At 44.0% G+C, this 16168-nt stretch overlaps 1 protein-coding gene across 3 annotated transcripts in view; it reads left to right on the forward strand.

The window, feature by feature from the left end:
- Positions 1 to 16168, forward strand: part of Pc (pyruvate carboxylase) — a 147820-nt gene that overhangs the window by 54898 nt on the left and 76754 nt on the right. The window contains exon 1 of one of the 3 annotated variants that reach the window (XM_045147340.1): positions 641 to 768. The exons of the other annotated variants lie outside the window; for them this stretch is intronic. Coding sequence (XP_045003275.1) covers positions 763 to 768 — 6 coding nt within the window. The 5' untranslated portion in view covers positions 641 to 762. Of the gene's footprint in view, positions 1 to 640; positions 769 to 16168 lie in introns of those variants that run through there. 3 annotated transcript variants of the gene reach the window in all.

The following is a 16168-nucleotide window of genomic DNA, read 5'->3' on the forward strand; positions in this document are numbered from 1 at the left end:
CTAAGCACTTCTGGTTTGTCCCCTTCCTGTTACAGGAGCCTGCCCTGGGTTGGGAGTGCTGCTGCCTGGATGCTGAGGCTGGGCAGAGGGGCTTCTCACAGCAGGTCGCCCAAATCTAGGTCAAACAAATCTCTCCTTTAGTGTAGAGAACCAGCAGGTTTTCAGACCTCTCTTACAGCAACTGTTTCATGTCTGCCAGTGGAAGTTGCTGATTTAGGTATTAGTGTCCTGACGCTAAACTCTCACTGAGGCAAAGCCCAAGGCTGTGTGGCACACTTACAGTAAACCATGATTACGCTACCCTGCCTGGCTCCCACTTTCTTTAGAGCTTAGTCTGGAATTTAACACTTGACCTCTTCTTAGCTTCATTTCCCACACCCTTGAGCTCTTTTTATCTCAGGTGGGAAAAGGAGAGGGCCATTTCTGGAGGCCCACACTGATTTGCATAGACCCTTCTTGTAAACAAACTATTTCCAGATATATTTCTGAGGTGGCGGTGGGGGGAGGGCTTTTTTATTTTTTATATTTTTTTGTAATGGTTTACTAGATATCATGAAGGAATCCAGGTATTGGGCCACCTACTCTTTAAATACTTGCTGTGGTGTCATGTTTTTCTCCTTTTAGGCTTTATTTTCATAACTGTTAACCCAGTTAGAATGGACAGGAGAGCCAGGAAAGAGATCCAGCCCCTGTGCAAAGGTCATTTGTTCTTACCAAGTCTCACCAGCAACAGTGTGTGTTCCAGCAGACTTGGTAGCTAAAATGCAGGTCAGTGGGTTTGTTTGGGGGGGGGGGAATGAAGGAGTGGAATGTTTGAAGCACAGGGGGAAGGCTGTGGAGAGCTTGTAGTGGGGAGGCTGAGATGGCAGGAGTACTCAGCTTGATGTGCAGAAAGATGCGAGTAGTAGCTGGCGCCTGGAAAGACTGAGTGGAAACAGAACCAAAGTGGGGCTTCATAGGCCTGGAACTCCCACCAGTGCATGCTTGCCAGGGCTCGGGTTGCTGCCTAGTTACCCTCTCTGCTCCTTTAGACTTTGTGATGTGTGATAATGGGAGCCTTGGAATCTGGCATGTTGCCCCTTGAGGCTCCTGCCCCTCTCCTCAGAGTTCTCATTGGTGGAGTGGGTAGGGGGCACAGCACAACCCTCCATGGGATGGGGCTGAGTGCCCCAGCCCTTGGTCTGTGTGTGGCTGCTGGGCAGAGTGCCCTGGAGTGGGTGATCCATTGCAGGCACTGCTGTGCAGATGAGGGAGCTTCCTTTGCTCTGCAAGTATGTTCCAGACCCTTGTTACCTGCTGGGGCCACAGCAGGAGAAAGAAGGCCCAACTTCTGTCATCAGAAGGCCAGGGCCTGTTCATTTAGCTGTGATCCTGGTGTGGAGAGAAAGGCACAGTGGGTAATGAGCATGCCCCTCAAGCCCATGCATGGGCGGCCACCAGGGGAGCCTCCCTCCCTGTAGCTATCTGCCTCCTGCAGCTTACAGCACTGGGCGTGTATCTTGGCAGATCATTTGAACCCTAGGCACATGAAGACCCAGTGCTGTCCTCTGCCCTGGAGTGGAGGGTCCTGCAGCAGCCCCTGCTACCTACTTGGGGCCCATTGCTTACGCTGTCTGGTGACAGCACAGGGCCCAGTGGGATACTTCCTTTAGCCCTTGGGGGTGTCATTGGAGTTGGTGACAGAAATGCTCCCTGGGGACGAGGGCCTGTTTAAAGTTGAATTCTGTTCTTCATGGCAGCTGTGGGTTATCTGGGTTTGATCTCACCTCATTGTCACCTGAGCATTTTCTTGGGTTAGGCTGGTCCAGGCCTTCTAGCAAAGTCTCCCTGTGTACTTTCTTCTTGTGTGTCACTTGTGGGCCTCAGTACCGGGACTGGCCTGTTAAAGTGCAACGTTCAAAACAAACTATCTTGCCACATACTAGGAGTGAGTTGTAGAGACCCGGAGACTCATTGAAGAGTCAGCTTGTCTGACATTTGGGGTGGCCCAAATGATTTGATAACCTCAGAGAATAGAGGGTAGGAAATACTTGGCTTTGAGGTCCTATCTTTATTTTATTTATTTGCAAGCGCAGAGAGAGGGGGTGGGAGGAAGGGAGGAGACGGGCCTCTAGCCACTGCAAACGAACTCCAGTTGCATGCATCCCCTTGTGCATCTGGCTTATATGGGTACTAGGGAATCGAACCTGGGTCCTTTGACTTCACAGGCAAACGCCTTAACCGCTAAGCCAAATCTCCAGCCCATTGAGGTCCTATTTTTGAGCACAACCTTCATAACTCTTCAAACCCGCATTGGTGGCTATGTACTCAGGAGTTCTAACTGCCCTTGGACCTGAATATGGCCCCTGTACTAGACAGCACTTTGGAATATCTTCTCTGCCCATTGCCCTTCTGGTCAGGCATTTCTTTTTGTTTGTTTGTTTGCTTTGTTTCTTCGAGGTAGGGTCTCGTTCTAGCCCAGGCTGACCTGGAATTCACTATGAAGTCTCAGGGTGGCCTCAAGCTCATGGCAATCCTCCTGCCTCCACCTCCCAAGGGCTGGGATTAAAGGCATGCACCACCATGCCCAGTTTGGCCAGGCATTTCTTACCCAGACTGACATCCACACTGTTCCCTTAAGGATACTCTGACTCTACTACCTTGTGCAGGGATAACTAGCTGTCCCATGGAGTTATCCTGGCTTATGTGTAAACCCAATCCTAGAAGACAGCTGTGGTTGGCCTTCCTTTCCCCCCTCCCTCCTTCCCTCCCTTCTTCCCTTCCTTCCTTCTTTTTTTTCTTTTTAAGTTTTATTTATTTGAGAGACAGTGGCACAGAGAGAGATTGAAAGAGAGAATGGGCTCTCCAGGGCATCCAGCCACTGCAAATGAACTCCAGATACATGTGCCACCTTGTGCATCTGGCTTATGTGGGTCCTGGGGAATTGAACCTGGTTCCTTTGGCTTTGTAGGCAAGTGCCTTAACTGCTAAGCCATCTCTCCAGCCCTCTTTCTTTTTTTCCTCTCTCTGTCTTTTTTGTTTGTTTGTTTGTTTTTAATATTTTGTTCATTTTTTTATTTATTTGAGAGTGACAGACAGAGAGACAGATAGAGGGAGAGAGAGAGAATGGGCGAGCCAGAGCTTCCAGCCACTGCAAATGAACTCCAGACACGTGCACCCCCTTGTGCATCTGGCTACGTGGGACCTGGGGAACCAAGCCTCGAACCGGGGTCCTTAGGCTTCACAGGCAAGCGCTTAACCGTTAAGCCATCTATCTCTCCAGCCCTTGTTTTTGTTTTTGAGACAGGGTTCACTCTGGCCCAAGCTGACCTGGAATTCACTATGTCGTCTCAGGGTGGCCTTGAACTCATGGCGATCCTCCTACCTCTGCCTCCCAAGTGCTGGGATTAAAGGTGTGTGCCACCATGCCCAGCTTTTTTAAAAAAAAAATTATTTATTTATTTGAGAGAGAAAGAAAAAGGCAGGAATAGGTGTGCCAGGGCCTCCTCCAGCCACTGCAAATGAACTTCAGATACATATGCCACCTTGTGTATTCAGTTTTATGTGGATACTGGGGGATTGAACCTGAGTCCTTTGGTTTTGCAAGCAAGTACCTTAACCACTAAGCCATATCCCTAGCCCAGCTGTGGTATTTCTTATTTGGGACTTGTGACACTGGGAATACCAGAATAGTGGTGGCATACTAATTTTCACTGGCTCAAGTTTTTCATGTATACAGATTTCAAAAAAAAAAGGAAAATTTTGCCTGGGGCCTCACACATCCTACGGGTGGCTCTGCGCAGAAGCTGCCCATTGTACTCTCTAGCTGTACTCAGCAGCTCTGGGCTTGGACCAGAAAAGAGGATAAGGGCCTATTGTTTGTTCCTTGGGCCTGAATGGTACTTTGTTTTCTGCGTACAGCAAAAAGCAGCTAAGTGGTTTTGCTGCAGTTGCTACAGTCTCTGTCTCTGATGAGAAATCCCTTCCCACCAAACCTCACACTGTTTACTAATAGGGCTTTGAGCCAACTAGGGGTCTTGTGTTGATGGATGCTGGGTAGGGATTCATTACTGTGGGGTTCAGAGAAGGCCCCTTCCCTATCAAAAGACTAGAGTTTTTAGCATTGAGCTTGGGGCTAGCGGGCAGGAATCTGCAGTGAGGGAATGAAGTGGGCGCTGGTTGGTAAACTGAGCTGGAGCTGAGGTAGGAGATATGGGCTGTGCCTCTCTTTGCCCTCCTGCTGTCTGTCCCTAGCTATGTAACTGTTGCCCCTCCTCCACTCCCTGTACACTCTAGTATAGAAGCAGGAAACAATCCTGATACTGACAATTGGAGGTCCCAGACAAATGGAGGTCAAAGGAAGGGAAAGGTGGTACAGGTAGAAAGCTTGACCCAGGAGCATGTTGATGGGTGTGGCCACAAGGCAGCCTATCCTGCAGGCCCAGGTCAGCTTCCACTCACTGTACTTCATAGGTCACATAGCCAGGGCTGGCTGTTTTATTCCCCACCCCCAGGCCAGCAGAGAATGCTGCTCCTTACCAAGCAGTTCTCAAAGGGCTCCCCAGACCCTTTAAGCCCATTTTTAGGAAGTGTGTGTGTGTGTGTGTGTGTGTGTGTGTGTGTGTGTGTGTTGGGGGAGGATACAATGACTTTCTAACAATACTAACGTTATTTTTTCTTTTGTCATCAGTGGTGTAAAATCAGAGTAGGCAAAACTGCTGAAACATTTGTAGAAATCAGGGCCCCCTCACTGCCTGCCTGGCAGTCCTGAGCCCTTTTCCTCCAGTTCATTTAACAGAGACTTTCATGAAGCAGTGAAGCGGATTCATTTTTATTAATATTAACTTGCTGTGCTTGGTGCTTGTCCTTAGCATTCTATGTATGACATGGGAACTGAAGATTGTACTTAACCAGTCTCAGGGGAAAAGCACTTTTAGGGCTGAGTTGCACAAGAACTAAATAGGTTTTCAAAAATCTGTGTGTATGGGCTGGGGAGATTGTTCAGTGGTTAAAGAAGTGGTTAAAGTGGTTTGCAAAGCCGTCTGGCCAGAGTTCAATTCCCCAGTACCCGTGTAATGCCAGATGCACAAAGTGGCACATGTGTCTGGAGTTTGTTTGCACTGGCAGGAGGTCTTAGAGCACCCATACTTTCTTTCTCTCTACTTGCAAATTAAATGACTGTGTTTAAAAAATATTTTTGCCGGGCGTGGTGGTGCATGCCTTTTCCCAGCACTCAGGAGGCAGAGGTAGGAGAGTTGTCATGAGTTCAAGGCCACCCTGAGACTATATAGTGAATTTCAGGTCAGCCCGGGCTAGCGAGAGACCCTACCTTGAAAATCCCCCCCAAAATAATATTTTTGAATAGGGGTGTATACCAGGGGACTGCTGCTACTGCAAACAAAATTCCAGATACACTGGGTGTGGTGGCGCATGCCTTTATTCCCAGCACTGGGAGGCAAAGGTAGGAGGATTGCTGAGAATTCAAGGCCACCCTGAGACTAACATAGCAAATTCCAGGTCATCCTGAGCTAGAGTAAAACCCTACCTCAGGTGGGACAGGAGGGACGACTCCAGATGCATGCACCACTTAGTGCATCTGGCTTTATGTGGATCTTGGGGAATGGAACCTGGGTCATCAGGCTTTACAAACAACGTTCTTTAACCTCAGAGCCATCTCCCCAGACTCCCCTTTAACTATTTATTATCTTTGTGTGTGTGTGTGAATGTGACTGCACACTTGCCACTATGCATGTGTGGAAGTCAGAGGAGAACCTTGAGTGTCAGTGCTTGCCTTCCTTGTTTGAGTTGGGGTCTCTTCAGGCTTGGTGCCCATAAACTTCCAGGATTCTCTTTTCTCCACCTCCCACCTCACTTAGGAGGGCTGGGATTATAGACACTTCCTATTGTGTATTGCTTTATGTGGATTCTAGGGATTTGAACTCAGGTTGTTGTGCTTACGGAACCATCTTCACAGCCCAGGAATCACTGTTTTACTTGAAAGAATTGACAGAACTTGGTTACTCAGAATTGGGTGTCTTAGACTGTTTTCTGTGTTTTTTTTTTTTTTTGTTGTTGTTTTTTGTTTTGTGTGTGTGTGTGTGTGTGTGTGTGTGTGTGTGTGTGTTGTTTTGCTTTGAAAATGAACATTGTGAACCCGTGGCTTCAGAAAAAGAGTACCTGTGGCATATGGTGGAGTTAGGGTTTCTGACCACAAATGAGAACTTGTCCTGAGTTGGTCAGTGTCATTACGGCTGACACTGGTGATGATTCTACACAGGTGGTATTTTGGCACTTCATTATGAAATGTGTCAACACCTCAAAGATCAGCATAACCCAGGGAGCCAAGATTATAGGATGACCAGTGCCTGGGCTTACAAAATCATGTTGGGCAAAAAAAAAAAAAAAAAAGAAAAGAAAAAGAAAAAAGACCCATTTACAATTTGAGAGAGTCCAGTGGATTTTAAAGCCACAGAGTAGGAAATTTACAACCTTTCACATACCCTATCAAAGTGCACTGCTTGAGTTTTGGTATAATGTCAAGGGAAGTGAACAGAGTTTTTCTAGAAGTTATTAAAATATTTCTTTCTTTTGCACCTGTATGTCTGGGTAAGTCCAGATAAGTAACATTGTAATAGGTTGAATCACACATCTGAGAAACTTTTCGTATAGGGAGGGATGTTGGGATTGAACCCAGGCTCTCACACATGCTAAGAGGATTACCACTGAGCCATTATATCCTCAAGACTTTATTTATTTGATTTTTTTTTTTTTTTGTAGTACTGGGGATATAACCTAGGGCTTCATTCATCCTCAGCAAGTTCTGTACACAGAGCAGCACTATAGTACTAAAATTTCTTATAACAGCTTTATTGAGATATAATTAATATACTATAAAACTCATCTTTTTGTTGATTGAGACAGGGTTCAGGATATGATAGCATTTTATTATTATTATTACTTTTTTGTTTGTTTTTTTGAGGTAGGGTCTGGAATTCACTATGTAGTCTCAGGGTGGTCTAGAACTCATGGCAGTTCTCCTACATCTGTTTCCTGAGTGCTGGAAATTAAAGGTGTGTGCCACCATGCCCAGCTAGCATTTTAGTCTTAGCCATACTTTTTTATTTTTTGAGGCAGGGACCTGTAATTCAGTATGTAGCAAGTCTGATCTCAGACTTGTGGCAGTTCTCCTGCCTCAGCATCCTAAGTGCTGGGATTATAGGAGTGAGCCATCACACGTAGCTGTTTTCCTTTATACAAGCCTGCACTATGTTGCTCAAGTCATTTTGCCCCAGACTACTGAGAAGCTGGGAATTGTAGGCATGTACCACTTGGCCTGGTTAAAATTCAGTCTCCTTTGTCCTCTCTAGTGGTTTTTTTTTTTTTTTTTTTTTTTTGTATTTTGAGATAGGGTCTCGCTCTAGCCCAGGCTGACCTGGAACTCACTATGTAGTTTCAGGATGGCCTCGAACTCACTGTGACACTTCCACCCTTGCCTCCTGAGTGCTGGGATTCAAGGTGTATGCCACCAAACCCAACTCTGTCTGTTTTAAATTTTTTATTTTATTTTATTTTATTTATTTATTTACTTTTTGTTTTTTCAAGGTAGGCTTTCATTCTAGCTCAGGGTGGCCTCGAACTCATGGTAATCCTCCTACCTCTGCCTCCTGAGTGCGGGGATTAAAGGCGTGTCCCACCATGCCCAGATTAAAATTTTATTTTTTAAGCTGTCTGTCTGTATGTCTTTCTATCTAATTTATCTACCCATCCATCTGTGTGTGGGTGTCTGTGCTCGCCTTTATTTGCAACATGAGTTCTTGGAATTGCAACCTGCTGGACTGCAAACAAACATCAGACTAGCTTGTCTGTAAGCTTTGAATTCTCCTGGCTCTGCCTCCCATTATTATAAGTGTGTTGGGATCACAGATGCATGTGCCACTTTGCAATGGTAACTTGGGACATCAGGCTTTGCAAGCCAGTGCTTTTAACTGCTGAGCCATCTTCCCAGTCCCCTCCCTCCAACCTCGCTCCCCTCCCCATTTTTTGAGGTAGGATCTCACTGTAGCCCAGGCTGACGTTCAATTTACTATGTAGTTTCAGGCTAGCCTCGAACTCACAGTGATCCTCCTATCTCTGCCTCCCCCCTGAGTGCTGGGATTAAAGGTGTGTACCATCATACCCAGCTCTCGGCTGACTTTTCAAGCAAGCACTTTTTTTTTAGAGAGCGAGAGAGAGAGAGAGAAGAAAGAAAGAAAGAAACGGCATGCCAGGGCCTCAGCCACTATAATTAAACTCCAGATGCTTGTGCCACCTAATGGGCATACGTAATCTTGCGTTTACCTCACCTTTGTGTGTTTGGCTAATGTGGGATCTGGAGAGTGGAACATGGATCCTTAGGCTATGCAGGCAAGTGCCTTAATCACTAAGCTGCCTCTCCAGCCCTCAAGCAAGCACTTTTAAATGCTGAGCCATCTCTCCAGTTCCCATTCCCCTTCTTTTCAACCAGTCTCTCTTCTAGCTTGTATAAAAATTTTTTTTCCCTCCATCATCCATGACAACATGTTGATGGGCTTAATATCATACAGATCTTGTGCAGATAATGACAGCTGCTGTGAGGTCATGAATGCAGTCACAACTTTGTGTCTGGAAAATGGTGTTTCGATGGACTCCTCCCCATCCTGTGGCTCTTACAGTCTTTGTTGTCTCTTCCTCAATGGTCCCTGAATCTTGGAGGGTGTGATAGAGATGTCTCATTTAATGCTGAACATTCAGCGGTCACTTCTCAGTGCATTGATAAATTTTGGGTCTCCCCAATAGTTACTGCCATCTGAAAAGATAAGCTTCTCTAAACAAAAGTGAGAGCACTAATATATCAGTATAAACATAATTTTTTTAATTTTATTTATTTGCAAGCAGAGAGAGAGAGAGAGGGACAGAGGGACAGAGAATATGAATATGGTCATGCCAGGGCCTCTAGCCACTACAAACAAACTCCAGGTGTATGTGACCACTTTGTGCATCTGGCTTTATATGGGTACTGGGGAATCAAATCCCAGTCGTCAGGCTTTGCAGGCAAACACCTTAACTTAACCACTGAGATGGCTTAGCAGTTAAGGCATATGCCTGTAAAGCCAAAAAGGTTCAATTCCCCAGGACCCATATAAGCCAGTAGCACACGCATCTGGAGTTCATTTGCAGTGGCAGGAGACCCTGGTGTACCCATTTTCTCTCTACCTGCCTTTTCTCTATCTCTCCCTCATAAATAAATAAATAGGTAAATAAATAAATTTTATTCATTTAATTTTTTTTTCTGGGCCAGTACTTTGGTTACTCTTAAATTTTTCATTTATTTTTTTTTCTCTTTTTTATTGACAACTTCTATGGTTGTAAATAATATCTCATGGTAATTCCCTCCCTCTCCCCACTTTCCCCTTTGAAATGCTTCATCATATTCCTTCCCCCTCTCAGGCAGTCTCTCTTTTATTTTGATGTCATTGACTTTTCCTCCTATTATGATGGTCATGTGTAGATAGTGTCAGGCACTGTGAGGTCATGGATATCCAGGCTATTTTGTGTCTGTAGGAGCATGCTGTAAGGAGTCCTACCCTTCCTTTGGCTCTTATATTCTTTCTGCTATCTCTTCTGCAATGGATCCTGAGCCATGGAAGGTGTGATAGAGACATTTCAATGCTGAGCACTCCTTTGTCATTTCTTCTCAGCACCAAGGTGCCTTCTGAGTCATCCCAAGATCCCTGCCATCTGAAAAGAGAAGGTTCTCTATTGGGAACATACATTTGCATTCACACCACTACAGCTTGTGATTAGGTTTTCAGTACCAGGCATGAATTGCCTCCCATGGAGTAGGCCTCAAATCCAGTCAAAGAGCAATTGGTTTTCCCATGACATGCCACCATTGTACCAGTTGGTATATTTGGCCTGGCTGTCCAGCAATGGAACTTGCTGGGTTCAATGCTTGTTAAGACCATTGATGACTTTTCTCCCTTAACAGGCTACATAGCTTTCTCTGGCATCATGACAGCTAGTCAACAGGGAGGAGGCTTCCAGCTCAGCTCCAGCTTGATTTCTCAGTGTCCTACTGCCTATGCATGTACCATTTTCAGTAGTGGGGTCTTACCATCTAGTTCTGGTGGGCAACCAAGAGCCTTGGCAATGACCAGTTGTAATGTTTGGGGGGCATCAAGGGTCTCCCTGACCAACAACTTGCTGGAAGGTATCTCAACCCTGGCCCTGAAATTTTCTTGTGGCAATCTGTGGTTTATAGGAACAGCATTAGCCACTCTCACAGGGTACTTTGCCCAAACTTTCTCTTTTTGGTAGTGAAAATGTAGGTTTTTGTATGGCTTATTCATAACATCTTTCTTTTTTTTAATTAATTATTTATTTATTTGAGAGTGACAGACAGAGAGAGAAAGACAGAGGGAGAGAGAGAGAATGGGCGCTCCAGGGCTTCCAGCCTCTGCAAACGAATTCCAGACGTGTGCGCCCCCTTGTGCATCTGGCTAATGTGGGTCCTGGGGAACCGAGTCTCGAACCAGGGTTCTTAGGCTTCACAGGCAAGCGCTTAACCGCTAAGCCATCTCTCCAGCCCACATCTTTCGTTTTTATTAACCCTCTTTCTTTTGGTTAATTTCACTTAGGATTTATTATTCTTCTTCTTTCAAAGAAGTAATCTTTGTTTCATTGATTTTTTTGTGTGTATATGGTTTCTGTTATGTTAATTTCTGCTTTGATCTTCACTATTTTTCCATCTTTTAATTTTTAGTTTAACTTGGTCTTTTTTCAAACCTCTAAGATGTATATCATTATAAATTTGTGACCTTTTAAATTTCTTATATGGGCACTTAAAACTATAAAGTTCCCGTATGTATGTATGTATTTATTTATTTATTTATTTATTTTTGGGCAAATAGGGTCTCACTCTAGCCTAGGCTTACCTGAAATTCACTATGTAGTCTTTTTAAAGAAATTTTTTTTTGGTTTATTTTTATTTATTTATTTGAGAGCAACAGACAGAGAAAGAGGCAGACAGACAGAATGGGTGCACCAAGGCCTCTAGCCACTGCAAACGAACTCCAGATGCTTGCGCCCTCTTGTGCATCTGGCTAACGTGGGTCCTGGGGAATCGAGCCTCAAACCAGGGTCTTTAGTCTTCACAGGCAAGCGCTTAACCACTAAGCCATATCTCCAGCCCAAAAATAAAATACTTTTAAAATATATTCTTCTTTTTTTTTTTTTTTTTTTGACGTAGGGTCTCATTGTAGCTCAGACTGACCTGGAATTCACTATGTAGTCTCAGGGTGGCCTTGAACTCATGGCAATCCTCCTACCTCTGCCTCCCCAGTGCTGGGATTAAAAGCATGTGCCACCATGCCCGGCTAAAATGATACTCTTTTAATTGTCTTATATTTAATATTTTTCTTTGCATTCTAATATTTGATCTATTTTAGAGAAAGTTTCATGTGCTGCTTAAAAGAATGCTTATTTTGTAGCATTTGGATGGTGTGGTAGTTTGGTGTCAAGTTTCCCCTATATTTTGTATTGGTCCAGTCTCTCCATGATGGGCATTTTTACAATGGAAATGTTTACTCTGTGCCATTATGTATTGGAAGTATATAGCTGGTTTTGATTTTACACAATCAAGAGACAGTATTAAATATCAAATGTGCCTTGGGACTTTGGAACAGTCTAAAAGCTGGTAAAGCTTATGGGGACCTTTGAAGTTGTACTGAATGCCATTTGCATTGTGGTATGGTCATGGGTTTATGGGGTCCAGGGGCTGAATGTGGTAGTTTGAATATGATAGTACAAATGTATGGCCCCAAAGACTCAAGTGTTTTTAAAATTTTTATTTATTTATTTATTTGAGAGGGAAAGAGAGAGAATGAATCAGATAGAAAGAGAATGGGTGCACCAGGGTCTCTAGCAGCTGCAAACAAACTCCAGATGCATGTGCCACTTTGTGCATTTGGTTTACGTGGGTGCTGGGAAATCAAACCTGGGTCCTTAGGCTTCACAGTCAAGCACCTTAACCACTAAGCCATCAAATTTTTTTTTTTTTTCGGTTTTTCGAGGTAGGGTCTCACTCTAGCCCAGGCTGACCTGGAATTCACTATGGAGTCTCAGAGTGGCCTCGAACTCATGGCAATCCTCCTACCTCTGCCTCCCGAGTGCTGGGATTAAAGGCGTGTGCCACCACGCCTGGCCATCAAATGTTTTATTAAAATTAAACTTGTAACTTTGGTCCCCAACCATCTGGCTGGAGGAGGTGTCGCTGAGGGTGGATCCTGAAGTCCAGCCCTAAGGTGTGTTTGGGGCAGTTCTGAATTCTAGCCCAAAGATACAGAGAGCTCTGGTGGTATGTGTTTGGTGGTGTTGGTGTTTGCTTGTTGAAGTTGTTTCTCTCTGCTTGGTTCTATGGAAAGAAGCAGCCTCTTTAGTCATTGATGAAGTTTCCCATGCATTTGTCAGCTGAAATAAATCCATTCCTTCTATAAAGTGTCTGGTTGAACCGTTTATCTTAGCAACATGGAGCTGACTACAACAGAAGGAATGGTCTATAGATGTCTCTTAGTTCCATTTGTTTTAGTATGTAATGTTTTTTGGGGGGGGGGTTTCAGGTAGGGTCTCTCTATCCCAGGTTGACCTAGAATTCACTATGTAGTCTCAGGGTGACCTCAAACTCAGGGCAGTCCTCCTACCTCTGCTTCCCAAGTGCTGGATAAAGGCGTGTACCACCATGCTGGGCTCTGGTTGATTTTTATTTTATTTATGTTTTTTTTTTAAATTTTATTTACTTGAGAGCAACAGACAGAGAAAGAGGCAAAGAGAGAGAGAGGGAGAGAATGGGTGCATCAGGGCCTCCAGCCACTGCAAATGAACACCAGACACGTGCACCCTCTGGTGCATCTGGCTAACGTGGGTCCTAGGGAATCGAGCCTTGAACCAGGATCATTAGGCTTCACAGGCAAGTGCTTAAACGCTAAGCCATCTCTCCAGCCCTTGATTTTATAGCACCTGCTAATTTTTCTGTTCCTGTCTTGTATTGGCTATTCAAATATTGTTCATTCTCTCCTGTGGCCTCAGGTATTTACTTTTCCTTCTTCATTCTGAAAGATCCCTCCAAATGTTTTCTGTAGGGCTGGCTTAGTAATCATGTTTTCCTTTAGCTTGCTTTTATCATGGAAAGTCCTTTCTTCTTCAATTATGACAGAGCTTTGCTGGATATGGTCTGGGTTGGCAGTTGTCTTTCAGAACTTGAAATACATCATTCTAAGCTCTTAGGTCTTCTAAAGATTGTGAAGAAATCTGTCCTTATTCTGCTGGGCATGGTGATGCACACCTTTAATCCCAGCACTGGGATACAGAGGTAGGAGGATTGCTGAGAGTTTGAGGCCAGCCTGGGACTACAGAGTGAGTTCCAAGTTAGCCAGGGCCACAGTGAGACCCTACCTCAAAAAACAGACAAACAAAAATTCTGCTATTCTGATGGCTAAGTGCTTTTCTCTTACTGCTTTCAATATATTTTCTTTGGTCTGTGTATTTAGTAGTTTAATTATGACAAGGGGAGGGTCTTTTCTGGTCATGTCTGTTTAGTGTTCTGCATGGCTCCTGTACCTGTATTGCCATCTCTTTCCCTAATTTGGGGAAATCTTCTATGATTTTGTTTAAAATATTATGCCTTCAAATTGAAATTCTTTTCCTTCTATTCCCAGAATTCTCAGATTTGATCTCTTCATAATGTCCCAAATGTTTTGAAATTCTTGTACATACCCCTCCCTTCTCCTTTCAAAGCAGGGTTTTACTCTAACCTAGGATGACCTGAACTCACTCTGTAGTCCAGGCTGGCCTCAAACTCACAGGGAACCTCTTACCTCAGCTTTTGAGTGCTGGGGTCAAAGGTGTGTGCTACCATGCCCAGCCTGATTTGTCACTTTTTTTTTTAATTTTTATTTATTTATTTGAGAGTGACAGACACAGAGAGAAAGACAGATAGAGGGAGAGAGAGAATGGGCGCGCCAGGGCTTCCAGCCTCTGCAAACGAACTCCAGACGCATGCGCCCCCTTATGCATCTGGCTAACGTGGGACCTGGGGAACCGAGCCTCGAACCGGGGTCCTTAGGCTTCACAGGCAAGCGCTTAACTGCTAAGCCATCTCTCCAGCCCCTGATTTGTCACTTTTAATTTTTTGACATGCTTTCTTACTGTTTTATCTTTCTCTTTGTTGAAATATTCCAAATCTTTCATCTTATCTTCAAGCTCAATTTATTCTTTCCTTCCTTGATCCATTCTGATGGTGAGATGTTCTTTTTTTTGTTTGTTTGTTTGTTTTTTGAGGTAGGGTCTTGCTCTAGCCCAGACTGACCTAGAATTCACTGTGTAATCTCAGGGTGGCCTTGAACTCATAGTGATCCTCCTACCTCTGTCTTCCAAGTGCTAGGCTTAAAGGTGTACACCACCATACCCGGCATCTAATGGTGAGATTGTCTATGGAGTTTTTAAAAAAGATTTTTTATTTATTACAAACAGAGAGAGGAGACGATTATGAACATGCTAGGGCTTCCTGCCACTGCAAACGAACTCCAGATGCATGTGCCACTTAGTGCATCTGGCTTTACCATGGGTATTGGGGAATTGAAACCTGGGCTGTTAGGCTTTATAAGAAGTGCCTATAGCAGCTGAGTCCTCTTCCCAGCCCCAATTAAAAAAAAAAAAATCTTTTTTTCTTTCTTCCCCCTGAGATAGGGCTCACTCTAGTGCAGGATGACCTGGAATTCACTATGTAATTTCAGGGTGGCCTCAAACCCACAGTGATTTCCCTATCTCTGCCTCCTTAGTGCTGGGATTAAAGGTTTGCACCACCATACCTGGCTGAAGTTTTTGTTTTTTTTTTTTTTACTTATTGTGCTTTTCATTTTAGTATTTCAGATTGGTTTTTTCTTCAGTGTGTCTACTTCCTTGCTCATGTTTTTGTATCAACCTTCTTACTTGGTTTTGATGATTTCCTGTGATCTCATGGAATTCCTTTATGAGTTTCTTTTATTCTTTGACTTCTTTGAACCTACTTATAGTCATCCTTTTGTATTCTCTGTCTAGCATTTTGTCTAATTCAGTCTCACTTGAGGTCATTAGTGTGGGATTCATAATTCTTGGAGGAGTTAGGTTGCCCTGGAATTTGTGTCTCTTATATTACTGTGTTGGGATTTTTGCATCTTGGGTTGTTTCATTGCTTGATATGTATGTTAGAAGTTGATCTTCAGGGTAGGAGTTCTGGTGCCAGGTGTGGCCTCTGTATTACTCTGCAAGTAGAATACTAATGGCACCAGTAACCCAAGTTGGAGGATATGCCTGCTATATGAATGTCCTAGTAGTACATTAACAACACTGCTCCATTTTCTTCAATAATTGCTGTTGGGTAAACAGGTAAGGCTGGTATAAAGTATGCTAGGGTTTTGGTTACTTAGAAGTAGACCCAGTGTGGGATGGGTTAGGATGAGGACTAGTATTAACTTGGAAAAAGATGGAGGTACCACAATTATCTAGGAGAGTAAAGTTGGGATACTGCTGGGTTCCACAGATTTTAAAGGTTGCTGAGGCTATGGGAAGTAGTAGATTATGGAGAATAAAGAGGAGATAAGGAGGAGAGGACACGGAAAAGACATTGGAAAGAGAGGGAAAGCTATGAGTTGTGTGTGTGAAAAGTAATAGAGAGATCCCAATAATAGACTGGGTGGAGAAAAATGCAGAACAGACATAAAATTCAACAGAGTGATATACAAACACAAACAGAGTCATCATGAAATATATATTTATGAGTGGAGACTTAAGAGAAAAAGAGGGCTGGAGAGATGGCTCAGTGGTTAAAGGCACTTGTTTGCAAAGCCTGACAGCCTGGGTTCAATTCCCCAGTAACCACATAAAACCAGGTACACCAAGTGGCATATATGCCTGAGTTTATTTGCAGTGGTAGCATTCTCTCCCCCCCCCCCCGTGTCTCTCAAATCAATAAATAAAAATATTGAGAAAAAGGGAGGTGGTAGAAAGATAGCTCAGCACTTAAGGCACTTGCCTGCAAAGCCAAAGGACCCAAGTTCAATTCCCTAGTATCCATATAAGCCAGATGTACAAGGTAGCGCATCTGGAGTTTGTTTACAATGGCTAAGAAGTCAAATTT

Source organism: Jaculus jaculus, chromosome 1 (assembly GCF_020740685.1).
Source record: "Jaculus jaculus isolate mJacJac1 chromosome 1, mJacJac1.mat.Y.cur, whole genome shotgun sequence".
In the NCBI taxonomy this organism is placed as follows: domain Eukaryota; kingdom Metazoa; phylum Chordata; class Mammalia; order Rodentia; family Dipodidae; genus Jaculus; species Jaculus jaculus.